Below are 23,650 nucleotides of genomic sequence, written 5' to 3' on the forward strand. Positions count from 1 at the left end.
AGAAAGGAAAATCCTTGGATGTTCTCTGTCTGCTAAAAACTCTGGGATGGAGAGAAAGAGTGATACTGTGAAGTAGTAAAGATGCTTCACCCCATGTAGGTGTTGTGCTGGGTGCCCAGAAAGGAGAGAGCAGACAGGAGGGATCATGGCACATCCACTCTCTGTGTTTTGCTGCTCTCTAGATCTGCACGTCAGACTCTGCCGTTGCCCACGTGTGGGTTGTGATACACCTCAGGATAAACTGGGAAGAGATCTGCCATTGGCTCCTTCCCACACGGTGTGTCATCTGGCAGCTGTGCATATCACAGGGAACGCAGCGACCACGGCTGCTGAGCAAAGCTGCTTCACTGGATAGTCAGAGATACTTGGAGGGGAGAAAGCAATGGGAAAGGCAGCCCTTGCTTTTTTGATTCTGACAAGCTCTGAAAACTCTTGGGAAACAGAAACCTGATGGATGAAGGACTGTGTGGAGAACCAATAAAGCAGATTTCCAAGGATAAGTTGCAGATAGAAGAACAGTGTTCAAAAGGAAATATTCAGTAGGATTTCTTCATTGGTGCAGAGGGAAAGTGTTTGGGGATCTCTGATATTTCAGCCTCCGAATCAGCTTCCGTGTAGGGGACGTGTGGGACTTCAAAAGGACAGCAGAAGGAGAGCCCCTAGGGCGAAGCTGACATGTCCTCAGCACAGGGAGAAGGACCCAATTATCAATTCTTTTCTCTGGTTTGCAACCACGGGGCAGATTTTCAAAAGGCAGGTGTTCCCTCCTGCCTCCACCAGCTTCAGCAGCTGAGCTGGCAGAAGGTGCAGAGGAGCGTGACCAGTGCCAGGGCTCTGCTGCCCCAGCCATGAGCCGGCACACCTGGTTCCCCCTGCAGTACCTCCCCAAGCCCTTCTGGAGGGCGGAGAACAACAGCACAGCCAGCTTCTTCTCTGCACTGTATGGCTTCCCTAACCAATCCTTCTTGCACAATGACTTGGACCTGGAGGACCTGGGCGACTTTGACAGCGGGGTCAAGTATGAGGGTGAGTCCCAGAGCCGGATGGTGAAGGCACTGCTGATCATCGCCTACTCTGTGATCATCTGCATCTCGCTCTTCGGCAACATCCTGGTGTGCCACGTGGTGATCAAGAACAAGAGGATGCACTCTGCCACCAGCCTCTTCATCGTCAACCTCGCCATTGCCGATGTGATGATCACCATCCTGAACACCCCCTTCACGCTGGTGAGCCCCGGCCGTGTCTGCTGCTGTCTGTGTGTGCCTGTCAGCTGTGTGTGCCAGCTGCCTGTGTGTGCAGGAGGATTGAAGGGGCTGGGACCAGGCTGGGATCCAGAGTTTCTTTTGGCCCCCTTCCCCTTTTCCCTCCCAGAGAAGCTGCAGTTGTGCTTCCCCTCCCCAACAGCCCCTTAGCAAGTGGAGATGGGGGCTCGTGCTCCCACCTCACATTCCATAGCGGGGGTTGCTTCGCTGCAGGCCACCCCCTCTGCCCGGGCAGGGCACAGATGTTGGAGACCTCTTGTCTGTTGATGGGGAAGGAAGTGAGGACTAGTTTGATATGACAAAATCCAATTAATGGCCAGTTTCCTATGGAAACCCCGTGAACAAGGTCAGTCCCTGTGCAAGATCTCAGGGAAGTACTTGGGCTGTGCTGAGCTGGGTCAGCCAGCAAGTCCCTCCCTCAGCACTACAGACAGTGCTTCCTGGGGCTGATTGTCCTTTCTTTATTTGCAGTGACTAAAAAATACACAATATAAAAGAACATTAAAGAATAGGTGGGAAGAAGTAAAGATTAATTTCTTGCCCCACTATTACAGACTATAAACATCATATAACCAGGACTCTGCAGCTGGATTTGATCCAGAACTCTGATTCAAAAGCATGCAAATATTCCTAAATTCCACTGCTTCATCCCTGCTCAGCATTATCCAGTGTGTTCTTCTTCCTTCCAAAAGCAGATCCCAAATTAGCTATTTGAATTCATGCTGATCCTGTTTCTTTGGTGGGATTTCCCCACCTTGCTCTGATGGGATTTGCACTCTGTAATCTGTTCAGGGAGAGGCTGGTGCCCTCTTGCGTGTTCTCACACCAACAGCTACACACTAAGCACGAGTAATTAAATATCCATCAGCTCTCTCAGGAATGAGCTTTACATCAGCTCCAGAGAACCAGCACACTGCTCCAGTTCAGGGACAGTCAGTGCTGCAAGAATCATCCCTACAGGGAAATTAATTAGATTAATTGAAAACAGTCTTGACTAATTTTCTGCGTGGACGGATGCTTTGTAGTAAATGTGCTTTACTTCAAATTAGCTTAATTTGCTGCAGAATGACTTACATTAATTTGTAATTAATATTGTGCAGTCAGGAGTAATGAGGGAGTGAGGCAATTTGGCACAATCTTCTCTGCAGAAAAGTCATCATCAGCAACACCTCTCTAGGAACAGGATTTCTCTCTCTAAGTTTGGAGCCCATGCAGCTTTCAGCATCCACATGTTCAAAGGTGTAAATGTTTTCAAGGAGGCACCCAGTGTGCCCTTCAGAGCCTCACTGAGGACCAGAGCTAAGGTTTCTTTGCGTGTTCCTGAAGGGCCATGGTACATGGACACGTGCACACATGCACATGCAAACACATACACAGGGCGCTGCTCAGTCTCACCGCTGCTTCAAAGCCCCTTGCACAGTCATTGTTTCCACAGGAAAAACTGAGGATAAAGCACCTACAAAGCCTTGGGAAGCTGTATTAAAACATTTCCTCTGTACCATGTGCCTGGGAAGCCAGTTTGCTGCTCTTCAGGTACAGGTCCTGTTAATGCAACGTTGTCTGTTCTTCAGGTGCGGTTTGTGAGCAGCACCTGGGTTTTTGGAAAGCTGATGTGTCACATCAGCCGGTTTGTTCAGTACTGCTCTGTCCACGTGTCTGTGCTGACCCTTGCTGCCATCGCTCTGGACCGGCACCAGGTATGTCATATTCACCACCCCTATGTTTCAAAGAAAATAAGGGACTAAATACATGGTTGTTTCCCCCTCAAATCCCAGTACCTGGAAAGCTGCACTGACTTGGGACTCAGGGACTGGAGGGAAGAACTCCAGCTTTCATGGCGAAGACAAAACACCCATGTTTTTCACAGTGAGTGTGATAAACGAAGAGGCTGTGGAGTCCCTGTCCTTGGAGACGCTGAAAAGCCCAGGAGATCAGTGCTGGCAGCCTGCTCCCTTCCTTCTCTGCCTGGGCTCCTGGGCTCGTGGACTCCCTGCCCTTCTCAGCCCCACTGTGGAGCACAGCCCTGACAGCACGACAGGATCATGTGCTGCATGCAAACATCAGCCAGCCCACACGTTCTCTCCACATGGATTTCTGAGAGTCTGTTAGTTCTGAGGCTTGTCCCATTCCTTCAGGATGCCTAAGGCTGGAGGCAGCAAGAGCTGTGTTAGCCCATCCAGTTCAAGGCCAGGAAACCTTCCAGGCCAAGCAATGAGTGCAGATCAAAGAGCTTCCTTAAGTGTAACACAGTTTGCAATTTGTGCTTTAGCTGATGAATGCTGAGCACTACGAGGACAGATCCAGCACAGTGAGCTCTCAGGCAGACCTGGATTTCTTGCAGTGCTGGAGCCATTGAAACATTTGTTACTGAAAAGCAATGTCATGTGATATGGCTGGATGAAGTTCAAAACAAGAATGGGTTCCACTCGGGGATGGGCTCCATCTGGTGTCAGAGAATCACAGGGACTACTGGAGCACAGATCAGCCAATTCAGTCTTTTTTTACCATAAAGACTTTGACAGTCTGCCTGTTTCATGTGCAACATTACAGCTCCTGAAATCAAAGCATTTTGATAGTGGTTTAATTTTAATCAGTAGATCCTGGGTTGATTGCAAGGCACGGCTAGGCATCAAGAAGTGTTTGTTTAATTAAGGGCAAACACAATACCCATCCTTAAATTCAGTGGAGATGGTTCCTCAGAACTGGAATGAGCTAGTATGGCCCAAGGAGATAAAGACAGAAGTAAGGAGATGTCTCTCAGCAAGGGAAATCAACACTTGCCTCTAAAAATATTGCTAGTCCTGAGAGGTACCAGAGCAGACAGATGTTCCATGGAAGTTGTACTACTTCACTAAGTAGATATTTATAATGAGAAAAAATATGCATAAAATACCAAAGACTTCATCAACCAAGAGATCGTTTGGATGATATGATAGGTCTATTCTTAATTATTGTTTCATTGCCTAATGTAATTCCCCACAGTGCATGTAGCTCAACAGAGATCTCACCACCGTGGTCTCTGGAGTCACACTGATGGGTGTCACAGAGCATCAGACTCTGGGCCAGCAGCAGCACTCAATACGTGCACAACTCCATGCATTTCCCAGCCCTTGTACTCCCTGAAGTCCTGTAAAATAAGTTTCTCTGCCTTTTAACACCAGAGGCATGTGAAACTGCCACACTGTAATATGAGGCTCAAAGAGTAACCCAGATGCTGTAAATCCTCAGGAGTGGTTGTTTTCTGCAGGTGATCATGCACCCTCTCAAGCCACGCATGACCATGGTGAAAGGAGGGATTTGCATCATCATCATCTGGGTTATGGCCAGCTGCTTCTCGCTGCCTCACGCCATTTATCAGACTCTGACAAGGTTTTATATTGGGTAAGACATTTACATGGTGCTTTTTGTTATATGACGTTTGCAGCTGAATCAAAGCCCCACATATGCCAAGGCCACACCTCTTCATTCATCTTACTAGAAAGAGTGGTGAAACAGAGAAGTTGTCCTTCCCTTTGCCTGAGCACTGTGTCTCTCATGAAGGGACAATGACAATTGATGGAATTGCTTCCAGGCTGGTTCATTAGTTGTTTCGAACTCAGAGATTCAACCCTGTAATTTGGGGCAGGCACAGAGGAGAGGGACTACTTGTTAGTAGAGGGCACAGATGTCACTATGGATGATTTCTTTCTTTTCCTGGGGGTGTGTTTAAGATACCTTCACTGGGGCCAAAGGTCAAACCTAGAGAAAAATTTTCCACTGAGAGTGACACCTATCCATGATACCAAATGAGTTCTGCTACCTGTACCTGAACTGAAACTTGTTTGAATGTCTGAGGTGTTTGTCCTCAGATGTGTATAGCTGTAAGTGGAATTGAGATTTCTTTCTCTCTTTGATCTTCAGAAACAGAACCATCCGAATGGTCTGCCTCCCCAGCTTCCCTCCTCCTGCTGACCTTTTCTGGAAGTATTTGGACTTGACTACGTTTGTTCTCTTGTATGTCCTGCCCTTGCTTGTGATCTCCATCACGTACACCATGGTGGCCAAGAAGCTCTGGCTGAGGAATGCCATTGGGGACCTCACCATGGAGCAATACTACGCTCATCAGCGAAAGAAGAAGATGACGCTGAAGATGCTGATGGTGGTGGTGGTTGTGTTTGCTGTGTGCTGGTTCCCCCTGAACTGCTACGTGGTGCTGATCTCCTGCAGGGCCATCCACAGCAGCAACACTCTGTACTTTGCTTTTCACTGGTTTGCCATGAGCAGCACCTGCTACAACCCCTTCATCTACTGCTGGCTGAACGAGAGCTTCCGCGCGGAGCTCCGGGCGCTGCTGTGCGTGTGCCGGCGCAGGGCCACGGCCCAGGGCCATGCTCTGCAGTCCATCTCCCCCCCGTTCCAGCACGCCTGGGCTGAGAACTGCCGGGACAAAAGAGGCAGTGCCTGTCACAAGGCACAGACACCCTCTCAGAGGAACTCTGCAAAGACAGACATATCCAGTGTGCAGCCAATTGTGGCAGAAAGCTGAAGCCCTCACCTGACAGCTGGGCAGCATCATGTTCTGATTGCAGAATCATGGGGAAAATAGAGTTGGAAAGTTCTATGGAGACCATCTAGTCAGCCTTCCACCCAAGGCACAGGAACTCCAACCTTTGACTGGGTCATTCAGGACCTCATCCTGTCAGGTGTCAAAATTCTCCAGGGATGAACTGCCCGGTGTGGGCTCCAGAATGAGGGTTGTCAAATATATTTTTCATTGGAACAATCAGAAAAAAATTAAGAGACTTCTTTAACAGCACACAAAGCCTTTCATGATCTAAGCAAACATGAGGAAGCCACACTGGTTATATACACACCAGCTGTGCCCACTGTGGTTTGGCCGTTTGGGCTTTAACTTCATTAATTGACATTTCTTAACATAAAATCTAAATTTTTTCACTTTCAATAATACTTTATCTTTTATCAGTCCTCAAGAACTGCATCCTTAGTGGCTTCCCTGCCAGCCTGGCAGCCCTTCCCTGTCAGGTCAGTCTGTCTGTCTGTCCTGGAGTTATCCCATGGGCAGCAGCGGCAACCACTCGGCACCTGTGGAACTTGGGACCCGTCTTTGTCTGAGATAGAACCAATGTTGTGCTGAAACAGAGCTGCAGGTTTTCAACCCAAAAAGCAGGAAACAGGAGAAGTTGGCCCTGGATGAGAGAGCTCCTTTGTAAGCCTTCATGTACTCACCATTCAGTAAAACTGAGCATCTCAAAGTGCCACAGCCCCCTGTGTTCCGCTGCTGGGGTGGTGATGGAGCGCTGCCAGCAGCGCTGCTCCTGCTCCGAGTGGTGCCTCCTGAACCTAAGGGACAGCTGGAATCCCTGGGGATGTGAGTGCCAGGACAGTGGGTGCCGGCAGCTGCTGCTCTGGGGGCTCTGCAGAGCCAGCCCCTGTGTGTCAGAGCAGGTCACAGGTGAGAGAGACTCAGTGGGAACACGTGGCCAACTTCAACCTATGGCTGTGAAAATCCACCAAGGTTGTGTTTTTCTCTTTCTCAGAAAGAATAACCAGTTTCTTTGTGTCCATTCAGTCCTGGCTTGGCCTTTGTGATGGCAAAGGATTGAGCTTCAAAAGACGGTGAAAAGGAAATTAGCTTCATCCTTCCTATGCAAAATAATCCAAACTACACATCTACAGCTGGGCATTTCCATCCAGACTGGCACTGTGCCATAGCTGCAGACTTGGGTGAAAGGCTGCTTAAATTTGAAAATCAAGATGTTTTGATGGGTGAAAGAATATGTGACCTGAGAATGTATTGGCATTTCAAAAAGAAACTGTGAAGCTGAGGAAAGAATAAGAGCAACGAGAATCTTTCTTCTTTCTAAGCTAATTGTGGGAAGGGAAAGGACAACAGAGACAGGGACCTGGTGTGGCTCAGGACACTGCAAACCCCAGTGGCATTGCCAGCACTAAGGCTTCAGGTCAGGGCTCCCATATTACGCACAGTGCTCACTTGTCCTCTTCATCTGCAGGAATTAGTCTGCAGAAGATGTGCCTAGAGGGGAGGAAATGGAATTAGAAAACTCTCTTCAGAGAACAAGCACTCAAGGCTCGGGTGCCAGCTGGAATTCACCTGCAGGAAATGTGTTTTACAGACTTTTCCCTGTGGGCTTCACTGTGTGAGCCTTCACTTTGGTTCTGCTGGAGTGGAATCCTTCCTGGAGCTGCCACCACAGAGGCAGCACTGGAGCCTTTCATTTTGCGTTACAAGTAAATGACAGCATAAACCATATATTACTACTAAGTTTGGTGTTCTGCTTTCTGGAAAACTGGGAATTCATGCCACTGCAAATGGCATTTCCCTAATGTCACTATCTGGACGTTTTTACAAACAAGATGTTTCTTGTTAAGAAATCAAACCAATCACAAACCCAAAGAAATATTGTTATGGTGAGTAACTTAGTAAAACTTCTTCTCATTCCAATGTTCTTCTCTTTACATTGGAAAAAATCAATGAGATTAAATAATGCAGTTTGCATGTATTTCCCAACATGCCCCTAGAGAACTGCCAAACTCATTAGTCTGGGATAAATAAATCAGGCAGAGTCTATTCTTGCCACTCATCCTTTGGCAGGACAGCACATTGGGTCAGTGTCCCTGTGGAAGGACAGATGGTGTAGCCAAGCTCAAACCCACAGCTGCCTGTGTGACCTCTGCAGTGGGCAGACATTCCTCGCCTGGCCCAGGTTCTCCGAGGGACAGTTTGCTCCTGGAAGGAAAACTGACATTGTTTCCTCGCAGCACATGCAGTTTGGCAACATTGGGCTGCCTCATAAACATCGTTTCTTTGAGATGGTTGTTTTTGCAAGAGTCTGGCAAACTTCACCCTCATCACACACAACCTCTCTCTGGATGCTCTTGCTTTAATATGAACTCTGTCAAAATTTCTGTGCGGTTATAATACAACAAGATTTGATCCACTAGTGTTTTTTGGGAGCTGATAACAGTCAATAAAATACTGCTCCAGGATCCTCTCTCTCCTGTGGCTTTTGTGTAACTTTTGGGTTTTGAAAAGGAGATGCTATTCCCTCTTATGAGGGGATTAGCAAGAAAGCATAGAGTGCTGCTCCTGGCAGTCTCAAATCCACAACCAAAACTTCTGTCTCCATGTGTTTTGACGTCTTTCAGCATGAAAAGCTCTTTGCACAAAGCAGCGCTGTGATTACCCAGGCGAGGAGGCAGCTATGGATGTGCCCCGACTGCAAAGGCTGTTCCATTCCCATGCACTTCCCTGCAGCTTGTGCAGTCAATAGCTGGTCCTGGGAGCACTTTTTGCCTGGTGCCTCAGTCCAGGTAGGAGCATGGGCTTCTTTGAGGACAATTCCTTGAATTTAATACTTATTCTTCAATAAGCACTTCAATAAGCACAGCCTGATTGATTCCTTGTGCATTTCTCCCTGGTGCTCCTGCTGGGATCCTCAGCCATCCCCTGTCTCCCTTCCCCTCGCTGGGGACTTCCTGCTCTCCCTCACCTGCCCCCAAGCAGGAACAAAGCAGGAACCATGCACTGCTGAGGCTGCTACAGCTCTGCCTCTCTTGAAAACTGGTTATCAGTCGGATTTGTTTGGAAGGAGCTGCTTGGTAACAACATGTGCACTGTGACTGTGCAGGACCCAGGCTCGCTGGGCAAATCTGCAAGCAGGACAGCAAGGGCTTAGACAGGTAACCTGTCTGTTCCTCTCACTTTAACTGTGGCGAGAAGACCCTGTTGGGTTTGCTCATGGGGCACTCTGCTCCCCAACACAGTGATGAACACGCCAGAGGGGTCACCTGAACTGAGAGTCCGTTTGGGATTGTTGCTATTGCCGAAGAGCCCAGTGCTTGTTGTGCAGGAGATAAGCTTGCCAGTGAGTAATTATTAGCTAATTGGGTAACTATTAAGCTGGTAAAACCAATTTACTTGGTTTGCCACTTTTCTGCTACTGTGGACTTTGGCCTTTTTAAAATTTTTGATCCCTGACTCAGGTACAGGTATTGCTTCTTCTTGATGATTTTCCTTACAAGAAAGGTGTTAACTTGCACAGTGCCATCAATGGCACAGAGACTGGTCTGTGAGTTGAGGAACAAGGGGCCTGATGTCCTACACACCAAAATGAGAAGTTATTCTGTTTTTCATAGAAGAACAAACTCTCATCTGTACCATCAGCTCTGACCCTTAAACTGTCCCAGATTCATTTTCATTTTTAATATTCTCCTGACAAGATGTGGACAAGAGTAAATGGGATTTGTATTGATACTCACCTAGCAGGTAAAGTGTCCCACCAGCCTCAGAAACCCCCTGGGCTTTGTGTGGGCAAGTGTCTGGGCCTGGACAGGCACCACAAAAAGACGGGAGAGAGGCACCACAAAAAGATGGGAGAGAGGGACACTGCAGGGAGAGCAGGATGGAGCCTGGAGGGGAGCGAGCTGCTAGCAACTCCTGGGAGGGCCAAGGACCTGGAGGGGTACATGACATGGGCTGGGTCCCATCCCATCTTTCACCCACTGTAAATCAAAAGGCCAGGAAGAGCAGAGTCTATTTTTCAGCTGGAATGCATCACACTGAGGTCCTGGCATCATTGAAGGTCTTGTGATTCTTTACAAGCAGCATTGCCAACACAGCTTGTTTACTTCATTTATACACCTGTGCTGGCTTGGCTGTTTCACCTCTGCCTGTCCATGAAATACAGGGATTGATGTCTCTGGTGGTTTATTTATTCCTGGTGGTTTGCTTTGCTTTGTTCCAAAATGTTTCAGTCAGGTATGGAACTGACTTCTCACGTGAGAAAGTGCCCTGATCTCTGCCCACTCAAACACCCCTGACCCACTTGCTGTAACGGGGTGTGATTCTATGGGGTTTGCCCAGCAGATCCCAGCTCACTCGGCTCCTGGTGTTTCCAAGGAAGTGTTCAGTTAAATAAGCAGGAGAATACACAAGGCTTATCACCACAAGCGGTCTCGGGGAGCCCAGAGCTGAGGCGCCAATTACTAATGACCGGGGCTGACCGAGGGCCACCGATAAGAGCCAAAGCAGCGCCGTTAATTGGAGACAGTGACACGAGGGAGGGCACGGGGGGAGCGGGCTCGGCCCCGGGAGCCGCCGGCGGGAGCCGCCAGGGAGCGCTGGGACACCGGTCTGAGCTCAGTCACCCGCAGCAGGAGGCGAGAACGGGGCGGGATAAGGAGCGTGTGCCTGTGCCCACCTGTCCCTGGGGGTTCACCTGCAATTCCAGAGGCCCCAGGTGCTGATAAACCAGGCACCATCATCGCTCGGGGTGTGCCGCAGTGACACTGCTCGTGCTAGTGCAAGTGCTGGAGCTTTAGAGCTGTGCCAGTGCCTTGGCAGGGACCCCTCGAGCCTCGAACACAGCAACAGCTGAGGAGTTCGATGTCTCAGCCGACAGAACACAGCAAATAAATGAGATAAGGCAGCCTGAGCTCGAGCTCTGGTCACTGCCCTGAGCCTTGGGCTCCTGCAAAGGTGTCCCCAACACCTTCCTGACGGACCTGAGCTGCCAGCCTGGCAGGGTTCTGGGGGGGCTGTGCCAGGGCTGTGCCAGGGCTGCGGCAGTCACAGCCACAGAAACATCAATAGAAGGTGGAACTGTCTGGGCCGGGGCAGGACCTCAGTTTAGCACAGACCCCCCACTGGAACCACTCCCAGAGGGAGGTCCCGGGCAGAGATGTGACTCATGGCACACTCTGGGATGGAGAGCTCTGAGCAAATGAACAAATCAAGCCCTTGTGAATGAGCCCGGCTGAGTGCCACTGCCACATTCCTGTTGAGGCTCAGGACATTTCAGGATCCACTCCAAAATCCTTCTTTATTTGTGTGTCTAAAAATAGGTCTTGATGACTGGATTGCCGTGGTCAAACAGAGCAGAGTAGCCAAAATACCTCCAAACACTGAAATCTTTGGACTCCAGAAACAGCCAGGGAGGTGATAGATTTCCAATGAAGCTGAATCAAATGTTGAGGGTGTCGGTTTTTGTCCTCTGACATAACATCTCTCCTTTCCAGCTGATGATTTGTGAGTAATAATGTTGCACTTATTATACATGAAGGCCCACAACTGGAAAACTCTTGCCCTGGGGAGGTTAAAACAAACAGATGAATCCCACAGGTACTTTTCCCTGTCATTAATATGTCTCCCAGAATTTCATCAGTGCTCTGAAGACTGGTTTGAACAACGTCATCTTTTTTCTCCATTTCTTCCCATGAGTCAGCATCCTGTCTTTTGTCCACTTTTCTCGTGAATATCCTGAGGTGTCAGAATCAGTCTGTCAATAAATCACTATAAATCATTACTTGTTTCCATGGCTTTCAGGGAAACAATAAAACTTTTCCTTGCCTGTGTAACTGAGTTCATAGAGCCAGTTGTACCACAGCCAAGCAGAGGGCAGAGCAGGTTTTCTGGAGATGCCCCCGAGCCCCATGCAGCCCGTCAGCCTGGTGGGATCTGACACCCGAGGGCCCAGCCAGACCAGCAGGTGACTGGGTGTCACCCAGTCTGAGGGACTTTCAGCCCAATCCTGTAAAATATCATGCACTGGGTACCCTTGGCTGTGAACTAAAGATTATTGGCTGCATTATGGCCTACAGCATGTTACCTGATATTACCTATCAGGTCTGTTTGCCTTTGGGCAGAGTGCTTCCTTCTGGCGACTTGGTGCAAGTGGGAGTTTCATCATCACACTTTTTATGAAATTCTACAAAGTTTCCAGAAAGCATGTTGTAAAAGTGTTGCCCACATTCTCACTGGGCACTTCTTCTTTTATCCCCTTTATTATTTTAGATAGAAATATCAATCAGAGGCGTTATTAAAACACTTCGAGTCTGCCATCACCTCGAGCTGGAGGGATGCCCCTGACAGCTGCTTCATCACATGCTGCCAGCTCTGCCTTCAGGACTTGTGCAATTTCCAACATTTGCAGTCACTCAGGAAGGTCATCACAAAGTTAAAAGATGATAAACTCAGCAAAATACCAGCCAAAGGAGATTACTCACAGCCACTTATGCAGGCTGCACTCCTTGTGTTTGGAGAGATGCTCCAAGCTTAGAGGCAAAGCCATTGCTTTGCAGGAAGGAACAACTTTAGCTGATTCCCAGAACTGTTCCTCTTCTCCTGTCTCCAACACATTCTGAGTTAAAGTGGGTTCCTGGTGAAAGGCCACCCCAAAGATTTTTGTCCTGTGTTGGATGAGGCTGATGTGAGAGGACTGTGTGTTGCCTAAAGGTACCAAAACCTCCCTGTGGATCAGCAGGCTGGAGCAAGCCCCCAGCCCTACAGCAAGGGCTGAGGAAGGCTCCCCGCTGCAAAATTCAGGATGTTTTCCTCAGTATACATGTGCAGTTAGGTTATAAAATGCTGGCAGCTGATGGGGGTGTCACAGGAGATTGTGGGTGCTGCTGAACAATGTGAGAAAAGGAGTCAAAGCCCACTGAAGCTCATGACCCTGCCTGATGTGAGGGTGGTGATTCACGTGCTGGCTGTGGGTCCCTGCAGAGCTGCAGCTCATCCCCTCAGCACCCAGGTTTTGTTGCCAGGATCCTGCTCCCTACAGCTCCTCTGGCCCCAGTTCCTCAGCACTGGTGCTTGGCTCCCAGCACCCCCAGCAGCAGCCAGATCCATCCCTCCCAGAGACATTGAGCTGATTGCCACAGGGTGGCTCATTGTTTGGGGATTTTCTCCTCTGCCTCCTCCCAGTTCCCTGAGTTGTTCTCCTGCCCCGCAGCACAGACAATGATGAACTTGCCTTATGGAACTTTAGTGAATAGACATTAAGCTGGATTCCTCTGTGTCTCGTTATCACACTGTGTACCAAAAAGTGCTTTGGGAAACATCCTTGATTTAGAGAGAGCTGGGAACTGCAAAGTATAAGTCCGGGGGACAATTAGGTAAGTGAAATTCATGGACCATTTGCCTTCCCCCATGTCCCCAACAACTAGTCTCAGCCTGGGAGACTCACCCTGGAATTAGGGATGTGCTCTGTTGTCCTGCTGACAGCTGAGGAGAGCTGGCTGCCATCCCGGGGCTGGCTGCTGGGGCTGTAAGGTGACGTGATAATTTTGCTTCAGTTGTGGTTCCTCTTTTGAGCAGAAACCCCACCCCATCCTGCCCCAGAGTGTCTGTTCTCTCCTGGAAGTTATTTTCAACCTGTGTTTTAGCCTTTACTGTTTGGGTCCTAGTTGTGCCCTCAGTCATCCTTGTGCTGAAACACAACTTTGTTTTAATGGATCTTTTGGGCAGCAACAGCCAAATCCAGGGCCCCAGGACATGCAGTTTGTGAGTTGTTCAACCTAGGAAACTCCTCTGATGTGCTCATGTCCCTGGTAATTAGGGGATGTGTATACGTTGTCTTGTTTTTCTTGGTGATCAGGGTTTTTTAGATGAAATAAATTACCTCATTCTTTCCTGTGATAACAAATATCTGTCTGTCTGTTAAAACACTTTTTGTCCTCATTTCCTTGGCAATTTTCACCCTGGACTGCTAGACACTTCAGAAGTCTGGCATTGAAAATGCAGAAGGCTCTAATTTTTGTCCCCTGTATGAAAAAAAAAATTTGTATAAAGTTGAAAAAGGGAAGTTAGACCTTAGTAGGTGTGTTTAAAGAAAGCAAAAGTCACTTCAAATCTGAAGTGAAAACTTTCCTCTCTTTTTCTGAAAACAGGCAGTTTTCTTCAGCAGCTGTTTCTGATATTTCTAGAAATATTAAGTGAAAAATATAAACTTCTGCCTCCAGGTAAAGAAAGATTCTAACCATAAAATTTTTGTGAATTCTTTACTTGCCTTAAACCCAAGCAAATGCACAACAGAGAAGAACCCCCAAAAGCACTGGTCGAAAAGGAGAACCTTTAATGTGTGCCCTTCAGCAGACTGCTATTTTAGCATTGTCTGCTGGAGATGAAGATCTTGATCTGTAACTACCTCACGGGGTGAGGGAAGGGATCCCAGGGGTTCTGCTGCTGGGGGCTTTTGACCAGTTTCCCAAAATCTCTAGGACACAAGGAAAGAGATGAAAGGGATAAAAGAAGAGAGTCCCTGATGCCAATATGACAGCTGTCAGTCACACAAGGCTTCCAAGATGTTTTATGGAAAGGACCAGTTTCACAGGTGATCCAGCCAGCAAAAGGAGTTGCCAATTGCCATGGGAAAATCAAAATGTTCTACCCTAAAATATAAGCTTGCATTATCAATCTGAAATTGGAAAAAACTTGAGTGAAAAATATTTTCCTGCAGCAACTTAATAAAATTTCCTCTTTTACAATATTTTTCTATTACAGACAACTATCTGCCTGAAATGTTTTTGTATGGACATCTCCTGCTGCTGTTGGCACAGGTGTGTTTCTGTGGCTGGCTGGTGTGTTTCTGTCACTGGGACCGGACATCAAAGCAGGGGCACAAAAACAAGTCATTATTTTCTCTCCTCTCCCTGCTCTGACTGCCCCTGCCCAGGCTGCTGCCCCGGGCTCTGTGCTTTGGACCCACCCGCAGGCTCCCGTCACCGGCCCCACTGATCTGGGTTTCAGGGTTTCCTTATGCTGGTGAGCCCTGCTGGAAGACTTCCCTCTGCCTGGGAAGGTCCATGTTCCCTCGGCAGAGCTCTGCCCTGGAAGCTGCTTCCCCTGGGACTGCCTGTGTGCCCTGAGCAGTGCTGGCCCCATCCTGCTGCCACCCTGAGCAGTGCTGGCCCCATCCTGCTGCCACAGCCTGGACACTGGGAGTGGGGTTGGATACACTGCAGTGGGGCTCTAGTAGTTTTAAAACATTCAAGCTTGGTTTTAATACCTTTGCTAATGAGCCTGCCAACCAGTAACAGTGTGAGTCTCTTCATTCTTCCTCAGGGAGCTCTTGGTAATACAGTGTAAGCCACGGGAAACTCTGGAATGTGAAATATAGAAACAATGGGAAGAAAGAATTGTAAAACTAATGGGGAGGTTTTGCTAGGCCTGGAAGTTCATGAGAGGGTCCCAGTGGCTTTTTAATACTTGATTTTATGATTTCCTACCTGATTCTATGGTTCTGTGTTCTATGATTTTAAAGCCTATTGGAACAAATTGCAGTCAGCTCTGATCAGGGCTTTAAAATACCCTCTGAAACTTTTCTTGGCCCTGTGGGATCAGGGAAGAGGATTCACCTTCCCATGAGTGTCAGTGGGCATCAGAGGCTTCATTTTGACCAGGGCAGGCCAGAGTAATTCCCTGAGGAACCAGGTGTTAGGCCCTTCTCAGGGAGGGATGCTGCAGCAGTATGTCCATGTGAGGTTTGTAACTAAAATCAGTGGTGGACATGAGCCAAGTGAGGATTTACTCTCTTTTGTCAATGTATTTCATGGATTTACTTTCTCTTGTCAATGTATTCACTGATTTATCAGTCATAAAATTCTGGTATGAAGAAGTCAATGGTTTGAAGCAAGAATAAGTGGTGCCAGGGGCAGTGTGGTCCGTGGGGTCCTCAAACTTCTGAGCTGATGGGCCCATCTGCAAGACCAGGACTGACTGAGACTCTCAAGTCCTCAAATGACCAACCTCATTCCTAGTCCCAGTCTAGGAAGGGGTCTTGGTAGAGGAGAATGGGTTCAAGAACTTTGGAGAGGCTCCTGGGAGGGCAGAAAAAGGGTTTTTCAGAAGGATGGATTTCACCTGGAGTTCAGAATTTAAAGCTCTGTTCCAGACAGGGCATATGCCCTGTTTCCAAACAGGTAAAGCACATGCTTTACCTCGTCTGAGCAGAGCCAGAGTTTGGGTGGCACAAAGCCTGTGAGGAATAAATGGAAATGATGCCCTGAGCACGCCATCAGCATTCCTCTGTGGCTCCATCACTGCAGGACAGAGCATCTGGGAAGTGTCTGTCTTGGAACAGCCTCGTGTCTGCCTGACAGACAAACCCAGCACCTCATGGGCCCTTTAAACTGGGCTGAGTCCCTCCCTCTCTGTGCTCAGATAAAGTGTGAAGCAACATCAGCCTCCAGTTCCACAGTGCCAGGGAGCCTGGTTCCCCCTTCTTCACTCTTGAAAATGTGTGTATATACATTTCTCTGTGTGTGTGTGTGCATAAATATACAAGCTTCACCTGAAGCACAACCCTCTTCACAGATAATGTGAAGCACAGACCTTTCCTATCTTCACAAAAACTGGTGGAATTAGCCCACAAAAAAATTTGAGATCTTTGGAGGTTGGATCACATTTGGAAGCTGTTGCAAGTACCACCCTTCCAGGGGGTCTTGCAAATGAAGGTAAATATTCACTGAAGTGATGCTTCTGGGGCTTTTTCCTGCTCAGTCATACCCAGAGGCTCTTCTCTGATGTCACGAACTTTACTCCAGGGATAATCACAGGTTCTCTCGATTTCTAGAAACCGAGAGATGAAATCTGAGCCATGTCAAGGAACTTGTTCCTCAGCAGCTTCATCTACTGTTCTGATCTGTTAAACTGCTGTTCCTCCTGGGTAAACCACAGCTGGCAGAGAAGAGCAGAGGCACAGCCTGAGGCTGAGCATTGGGCACTGGTGGGATGGCAGCGGCCCTGGCAATAAGCACAACTCGTCAGGATCTGGGAGGGTGTGTGGCAGGGAAATCTGTCACAGGAGGTGACTGCAGCCTGCTCAGTCCAGGCTCTGAACTGCTCACGTCTTGGTACAGGATCATTCCTACTCTTTTTCCTGAGGCAGGCATAGGTTTAGCTCTTTTCTAAAATTTTCAGGTCTGGAGGTCTTGCAAGCATTTGTGTGCTGCTTCCCATCTATCCCATCCCTTGAAGTGCCTTTTCCATAGTGGCACCTACTTCCCCATGTCTTTGGTATGATGAAATCTTCTTCTCCAGCTCCTTCTCCCTCCTTCTTTTCTGGTGATGCTGAACTAGTGATTCTGGGCACAAAGCCATCAGGGAGGAGGGTGCAATGTTCTTGTGTGGTGATTAATGGGCAGTGTTCTTGGAGCAAAGAAGTGAACTGACTCTTTAAAATAACATTCTTCAAAGGGAAGAGCTTGCTGGTTGCTAATTTATGAGCGAGACTCAGTACCCTCCCTCTGTGGGCTGATAATCCGGAACTGACTCACTGACTAAAATTGTTTAAACCATCGTATTTCTGAAGTGTTTCATTTCAGACCAGGGCTTAAAGGGCCAGAAGCCCTTAGGTGTGTGTCACTGTCCATCTTGAGGGAACATTACAACCATAGGGGCGATGTGAAAAAGCTCTAGCTATCGAAGCTGCCTCTCCAGTTGCTCCCAATAACCCCAGTTTCTCTCTTTTCCCATAAAAGCCATGTTCTTTGGAAAGAGGCAATCTTCTTAGGAAGCTGGTAATTGGATAGGACACAGAAAAGAGATTCTTCCACCAGTATGCTTGAGGAACTTGGTCAGGCAGAGTCTCACAGGGAATGCCAGACACAGAACTGGAATGATTCTCACAGCTATGCATGCCTTGAAACTGTGTAACTAAATCCTTGCCCAGCAAGGGGAAGCCTTCTTCCTCGGTGGGAAAAGCTCTTCCTGAGCTGGAGGGGCTTTGGCCAGGGTACCTCCCTTCTCAGAGAACACCCTTGCCTGAAGCACAGGCTTTTTTCTGGAGGCCATTCTACTTCATCAGTGTGTGGAAATTAAAAATCATCTAAAACAAGAATTAGTTTCTCTGCAGTCCAGTAAGAATTGCTCAGCTCCCTTCACATCACCACTGAAGTAGGGCAAGATGCATCAGCTGTAGGTGGGGCTGAGCAGGCACCCAGAGCCCCAGGAGCATCCCCCCGGGAGGCACTGAGGGACAGAGGGAGCACTGAGAAGTGCAGGGCCCTGCACAGGAGTGTGCTCAGTACCACATGTCTGGGACCTTGGCAAGGACAAAAACTTGTTCCAAAACTTACTTTTCTAAGCTCAGCTCCAGAGGCCCTGTCCTGCTTGTCCCGAGTTGGTGGCTGGGCACTTGTCCAGGGGGAGGGAGGTGGAGGAGCAGGGGTCCAACACAGGACGATGCTTGTTGTGCTGACACCCTGTCCCTGTGTCCCCCCACTGTGCCCCAGCTGGGTATCCCTGGGACTGCTGACAGCCTGAGTGCTGCTGTTCAGACATGAACAAATCTCAAAGCAGTCAAAGAACGATCAGAAAAGCCTGTGTTCCTTGGAGTCTTACCCAGTTTTCTGCAAATTGCTTGACATGAGTTAAAGCGTTTGAAAATGACCCCAAAACTGCTATGAATTGTATGTTTGGGTTTCTCGGTAGCCTGGGAATGGAATAGCTGTTCTGCTATTATTAATGCTATTTTAACTTTCACCTCTTCAGTGGAAAAAGGATTTCATATCTTAAATACTTCTCCTTGCCCTGGTCATGCAGAAATCCTGAATATTGGTGATCTCATTAATTGTGTTCAGCCTTCAGCAATCAGTCAGGCAGCTGACATGGGCTTATGGCAGAAGGAGTTTTGGTGGTAGAGTCATACCTTGGGCTACAGACAAAATAATTCTTTTAAATAGACACATTTATTGGAAAACTAGACACATATCCAAAAGACTAGGCAAACTGCTGTAGGAAAGCAACAGTCTTCTCCAAAATAAAGAGCTCCAGCCATTGAAGGTGCCTCTGTGGTGGCTCCTAATAACTCCAGTTTCCTGTTTTCCTGTAAAAGCCACATGATTTTTTTGGAGAGAGAAAGAGAAAAGGAAAACACAGGGTCAGTCAAATAACTTTCCCCCCTCTCACAAGTCTCAAAAAGTATCTGAGGTACTAGTACCAGGAAAGTGTGTCCCCCGAACAAGTGCTTGGCTTTAGCTCTTGGTTCTGTTTGGGGAGTGCAGGATCCCATGTGTGCAGCAAAATCCATCTTCTCTATGAAAAGTTTTTCATAGGAATTGCATTTCACTGACTGAGCTCATCCAGAACTTCAAAAATATCTTTCCTGACACCTCTCCATGCTGAGATGGACTTTTGGGCGATCCAGGCTTCTGCCAGCTGAGATAGGAGTTTCCAGTATATGCAGCATTAAAAAGGGGGGAGGCTGTTTTGTGCCAGTGTCAAGTGCTGTCAGCACATTTGCTCCAACTCAGCCCTGTAACAGCTGGGACCAGATCACCTCTCCATGGGTCAGACATGTCACTTGGCAAAAATAAAACCAGCTGAGGAAGCCCTGCCTTTGGGGAACAGTGAGACCTGCTCCCTGTCACAGCTGGGGCGCTGGAGGGGCAGCACTGGGGTTTCACTCTGGCTGATCTGCAGGGTTGTGCCAGTGTGCTCCCGTGGGGTGTGCAGCAGTGCCCCTGGTGCATGGCAGTGGTGCCCTTCGTGCGTGTGGCAGTGCCTGTGGTGTGTGTGGAGGTGCCCACGGTGTGTGACAATGCCTGTGGTACGTGTGGCAGTGCCTGTGGTGTGTGTGGAGGTGCCCATGGTGTGTGTGACAATGCCTGTGGTACATGTGGCAGTGTCTGTGGTGTGTGTGGAGGTGCCCACAGTGTATGACAATGCCTGTGGTGTGTGTGGTGGTACCAGTGGTGCGTGTGGTGGTGCCTGCAGTCAGTGGGTTGGTGCCCGGGCTGTCAGTGCTGCCCCTGCAGTGGCTGCCAGTGCGAGGGCAAAGCCCAGCAACTGGCTCCAGGTGAGGGCTGGAGGGTGTTCTCCCTGCGAAGGGTCTTGGTGTCTTCATGAGGAAAAGGGACACTGGAGGCAGGGGGACTCTGAGGGGATGCTGCTGTGGGGCAGGTGCAGGAGAGAAGGCAGGGGAGGGAGGGAGGGCAGGATGGCTTCCCTTGTTCTAGCACCTGGGCAACTCCGGTGTTTATTGAACAAATTCCGTGGAACAAAACAAAAGAGCAGATGTGAGTGAAGCACCATAAAGGTCTCTGCTGGCCACCCAAAAAAGGATGCCTCACACTGGAAAGCTGAGGAGAGGGATGGCTCAGAGAAAGGACCTTTGAGCTCTTACACCCACGTTAATATTGATTCTCCCTCTTTGCCCTCAGCAAATCACTTCATTTCTCCACTCTTTCCTTTCCATAAAATGAGGTCAATGATAACAATTTTTCTGCTTCACAGGAGGGCTGGTATGAATACATATTTGCCAAATGAGACATAAAAGACAATATGGGATAAAATTATTGCAGAAGAAATGCAGTTTTTAAATTGTTGGGCTCTCAGGAGTGAAGTAGCTGGGCATGATGGGTCTAGACTGAGGAACACAAATTAATGTCAGAAAGATTTGGGAGTTCATGTGATCTGGAATGCCAGCAGCTGGCATGCTGAGAGCACAGGGTTTGGGGAGCAGGGCATTGATTTTCTGCAGATCACAGAAGGAGTTAGTTCTGTCACTCGGAGTGGAGACCCCAGGGGAACTGCAGGGATCCTAGTGATGGCTTTTGTCTTCCTTTTTGCATTGGCATGTTAACGTTACACATCAGGGTTCTATGATAAACATTCCCAGCAGCAGACAAGAATTTCCCTTGGAGAGCCTGGTCCAGCATTTATCCCTTTGCCAGTACTGGAGTGGGGAAGATAAATGAGGGAATCATATTGTTGGACTAGAGTCTGTGGTAGTCAATAATTCCAAGTAGTTCCTGAATTAGTCTATTACTAATAATCTATTTTCACCATAATTGGAAGGACAAGAGGTCCTAGCAGGCAGTGTATGAGACATAGAGGAGAAAATGATTAAAGCAGAGCCAAAAATATCACCATACTGAAGTCATGAGTCAGATCCTGACCTTTCAAATAGCATCACGGAGAGCCTGAGCTCATTTGGATGGGGTCCCAGAGATCCAGGTAAGAGTGACAGGAGGGCTCAGCATGGCTGGCTTTGAGTAGAGAGAGGAAACTGGGAATGTCCTGGGGGTACACAGGCATCTGAAAGGCACAGGGGGCTTCAAATGACTCCATGTCTCCTGCTCTGGTCTTCCCAAAGAAAGGGTCACTCCATGTTGTTGAGCTCCACTGTTTTACCTGGCGGCACTCCTGATCACTCTGCAGAGAACGTGCATGCCCTGATTATCAGCAGTAATTAATTCCAGCTTCTCGTAATGAATTACAGCTCCTTCCTGATCACCATTTTAAAAGGCCTTTGTGTCAAGTCATGTTTGCTCAGGAAAGAGGAGTTATCAATCACTCCTATGGAAACCACAATTCCTTGTGAACTGCTGGGACTGCAAGAGATACAATTTCAGAGACAAAATACCCGTTGTGAGACTGGCCACAGAACTGTAAACTTGGCTCTTCAGGGAGAGCCACAGGTGGACCCTTGGCAGGGCTGGGGAGGCTCAGTGCTAGGGGCTTTATAATGCTGAGCTGCTCCACAGAGGCCAAGAGGAAAAGCTTTGCCCTGAGCAAAGACCTGTGGGATCCTCCGTCCCGCTCTGCCCAAGGCCTGTTCTGGGGCAGCTGCTGCAGCAGGGCAAGCCCTCAGCCCCAGCACCAGGAGGGTGCCCAGCCCTGCAGAGGAGTGTCCCTTTGGGGCTCCCTCCCGTGGCAGCTCCACTGGCCTCCAGCTGCACAGTGAGTGAGTCTGTGCCTGTATCGGGGTGAAGCTGTGACCCTGCTGAGGTCTGTCTGTCCCCCTGCCCTCCCACTCCCTGGGATGTGACACCTGCCAAACCACACAGACGGCTGCCAGCAGCAGAGAAATGTTTGTCTGTGTTCATTCCTTGTTAATAAAAATAAGTCCTTTTTAAGGTCATGGGCAGAGGAGTTGTCATGTCACATCCTGCTCTGTGTCTCCACAGCAACTCCAAACACTGGGAGCAGTGCAGTGTCAGCCTGCACAGCACATGAGCTCAGCCCTGGCTGCTCCCCCTCCGGCCACATTCCCAGAGCAGCAGTGGGTGGCAAACTGGCATGTGCTGTCCTGGTGATGGTCCCTGCTTCACTCCCCTAGGACCATGGGACATGCTGCCTGTGTACCTCAGCAGAGCCCACAGGGTTCCATACATGGCAGATGGAAAAATAATTAGAAATTAGTCTCAATATTTGGCTCCCAAGTCCAGAGTCAATCGCTCTCCCTTGGATATGTGGGTGTTTGACCATGGATGTTTCATGGGATCATGGGCACGATTTTCTCCCTTCTAAGAAAAAATTACTCAGCCAGATAAAACAAGCAAAAGATGCTGATTGTGCTGATTCATAAGGAAACTATTTCTCTTCTATTTTAGCACCGTGCAAGAGGAAATTGCGGAGCAATTTGCTGGAGGGGCACAGAAAATGAGGATAGTACAGATTGTCCAGCATTTCCTGGGTGTCTGATAATTTCTTCACAGCCTTAAAATCTGTGAGCAGGTTTGTGCTGCATGTTACGGTGTAGATTAGAGATTCATCCTCGTCTTCAGTAAGGTCCAACTCCAGAAGGAGCATAAATGAAGGAGCCTTGAGCTCAGGGGGTCCAATTTACACCACTGGAAAAGGGTATCCAAGGGGCAGCGAATCCCTGTGGTGCTCCCACTGTCCTGGGGTTTGTGCACGAGCTTTTAGGTATTTGATAAACCTTATCCCAGGGGAATTGCCCTTGGAGTGGTGTTTTTGGCAGCCAAGCCCAGGGGTTTGGGAAGAGCTGAGACTTTATCCCAGCTCTGAGGGCGGAGGAGCTGGTGGGGCTGCAGCCAGGACCATCCCCTGGGCTGTGCAGAGCTGGGGGCACAGCGGGTCTGGTTGTGCCTGCCCTGTGTTTCTGGCCTCCTCCAGTTCAGTACCCACACTGGGCAGGGGCTCTGCTCCTCATAGGGATGCAGCTGAAGTTCCACTTCCCAAATCTTGAAGCACTTAGGAGTTTCAGGAGAAGTTTAGGCTTCTCTTTGCACCTCAAAGACTCATTTGCTGCCATAGCAGTATAATTGCCTATTCTTGTCTGCTTTTCAGAGTCATGAAATGTTTTCTCCCTCCAGTGAATCCTTCCATCTCTCCTCTGCTGCTGGTCAGGCTGTTCCACAGGTCTTGCTTCCCTGAGCATCACTGCAGTCTTGTGAGGCTTCATGGGCATCAGGTTATCCTACTCTTTTTGCCTCTCATTATCCCAATAAATGATCTGCAATACAGGAAAGATGCTATTTTGTGATGCTTGGAAATGCCAAATCAGAACTCCTGAAAATTCAACCTCTCAGGGTTTGCTTCCCAAACTATTTGCACTCTTGAACATCTTGGTGAAGGCTTAGCTTTGGGATTAGCTCACCTGCAGTTGCCTTCACTTTGGGTTTCTGAGGTCATGGTCAGCCCTGTCTATTGCTGTTTGTAACACCAAGGGAGCACTAAGCCAAGCATGTGCTCAGATATGGAAAAACATGAAGGACATGGAGAGAATGAGGCTGGTCTGGGTGAAGGGAATTGAAGGGGCAGCACAGCCACCCCCAGAAGGGTGCTTCCTCCCTCCCTGCATCCCTCTGCTCAGGAGGTCAATACCATGAGCTGTCTC

General features: G+C 48.7%; 1 protein-coding gene across 1 annotated transcript; it reads left to right on the plus strand.

Moving 5' to 3' along the window:
* Positions 1–242: 242 nt before the first annotated feature.
* Positions 243–8,270, plus strand: LOC135421242 (G-protein coupled receptor 83-like). Its single transcript, XM_064669510.1, has 4 exons — positions 243–1,226; positions 2,834–2,959; positions 4,510–4,643; positions 5,163–8,270. Exons 1-4 carry the CDS (start codon positions 849–851, stop codon positions 5,785–5,787), a joined length of 1,263 nt encoding a protein of 420 aa, XP_064525580.1. The 5' UTR covers positions 243–848; the 3' UTR covers positions 5,788–8,270.
* The last annotated feature ends 15,380 nt before the right edge of the window (positions 8,271–23,650 follow it).

Source organism: Pseudopipra pipra, chromosome 13 (genome assembly GCF_036250125.1).
Source record: "Pseudopipra pipra isolate bDixPip1 chromosome 13, bDixPip1.hap1, whole genome shotgun sequence".
Lineage (NCBI taxonomy): Eukaryota > Metazoa > Chordata > Aves > Passeriformes > Pipridae > Pseudopipra > Pseudopipra pipra.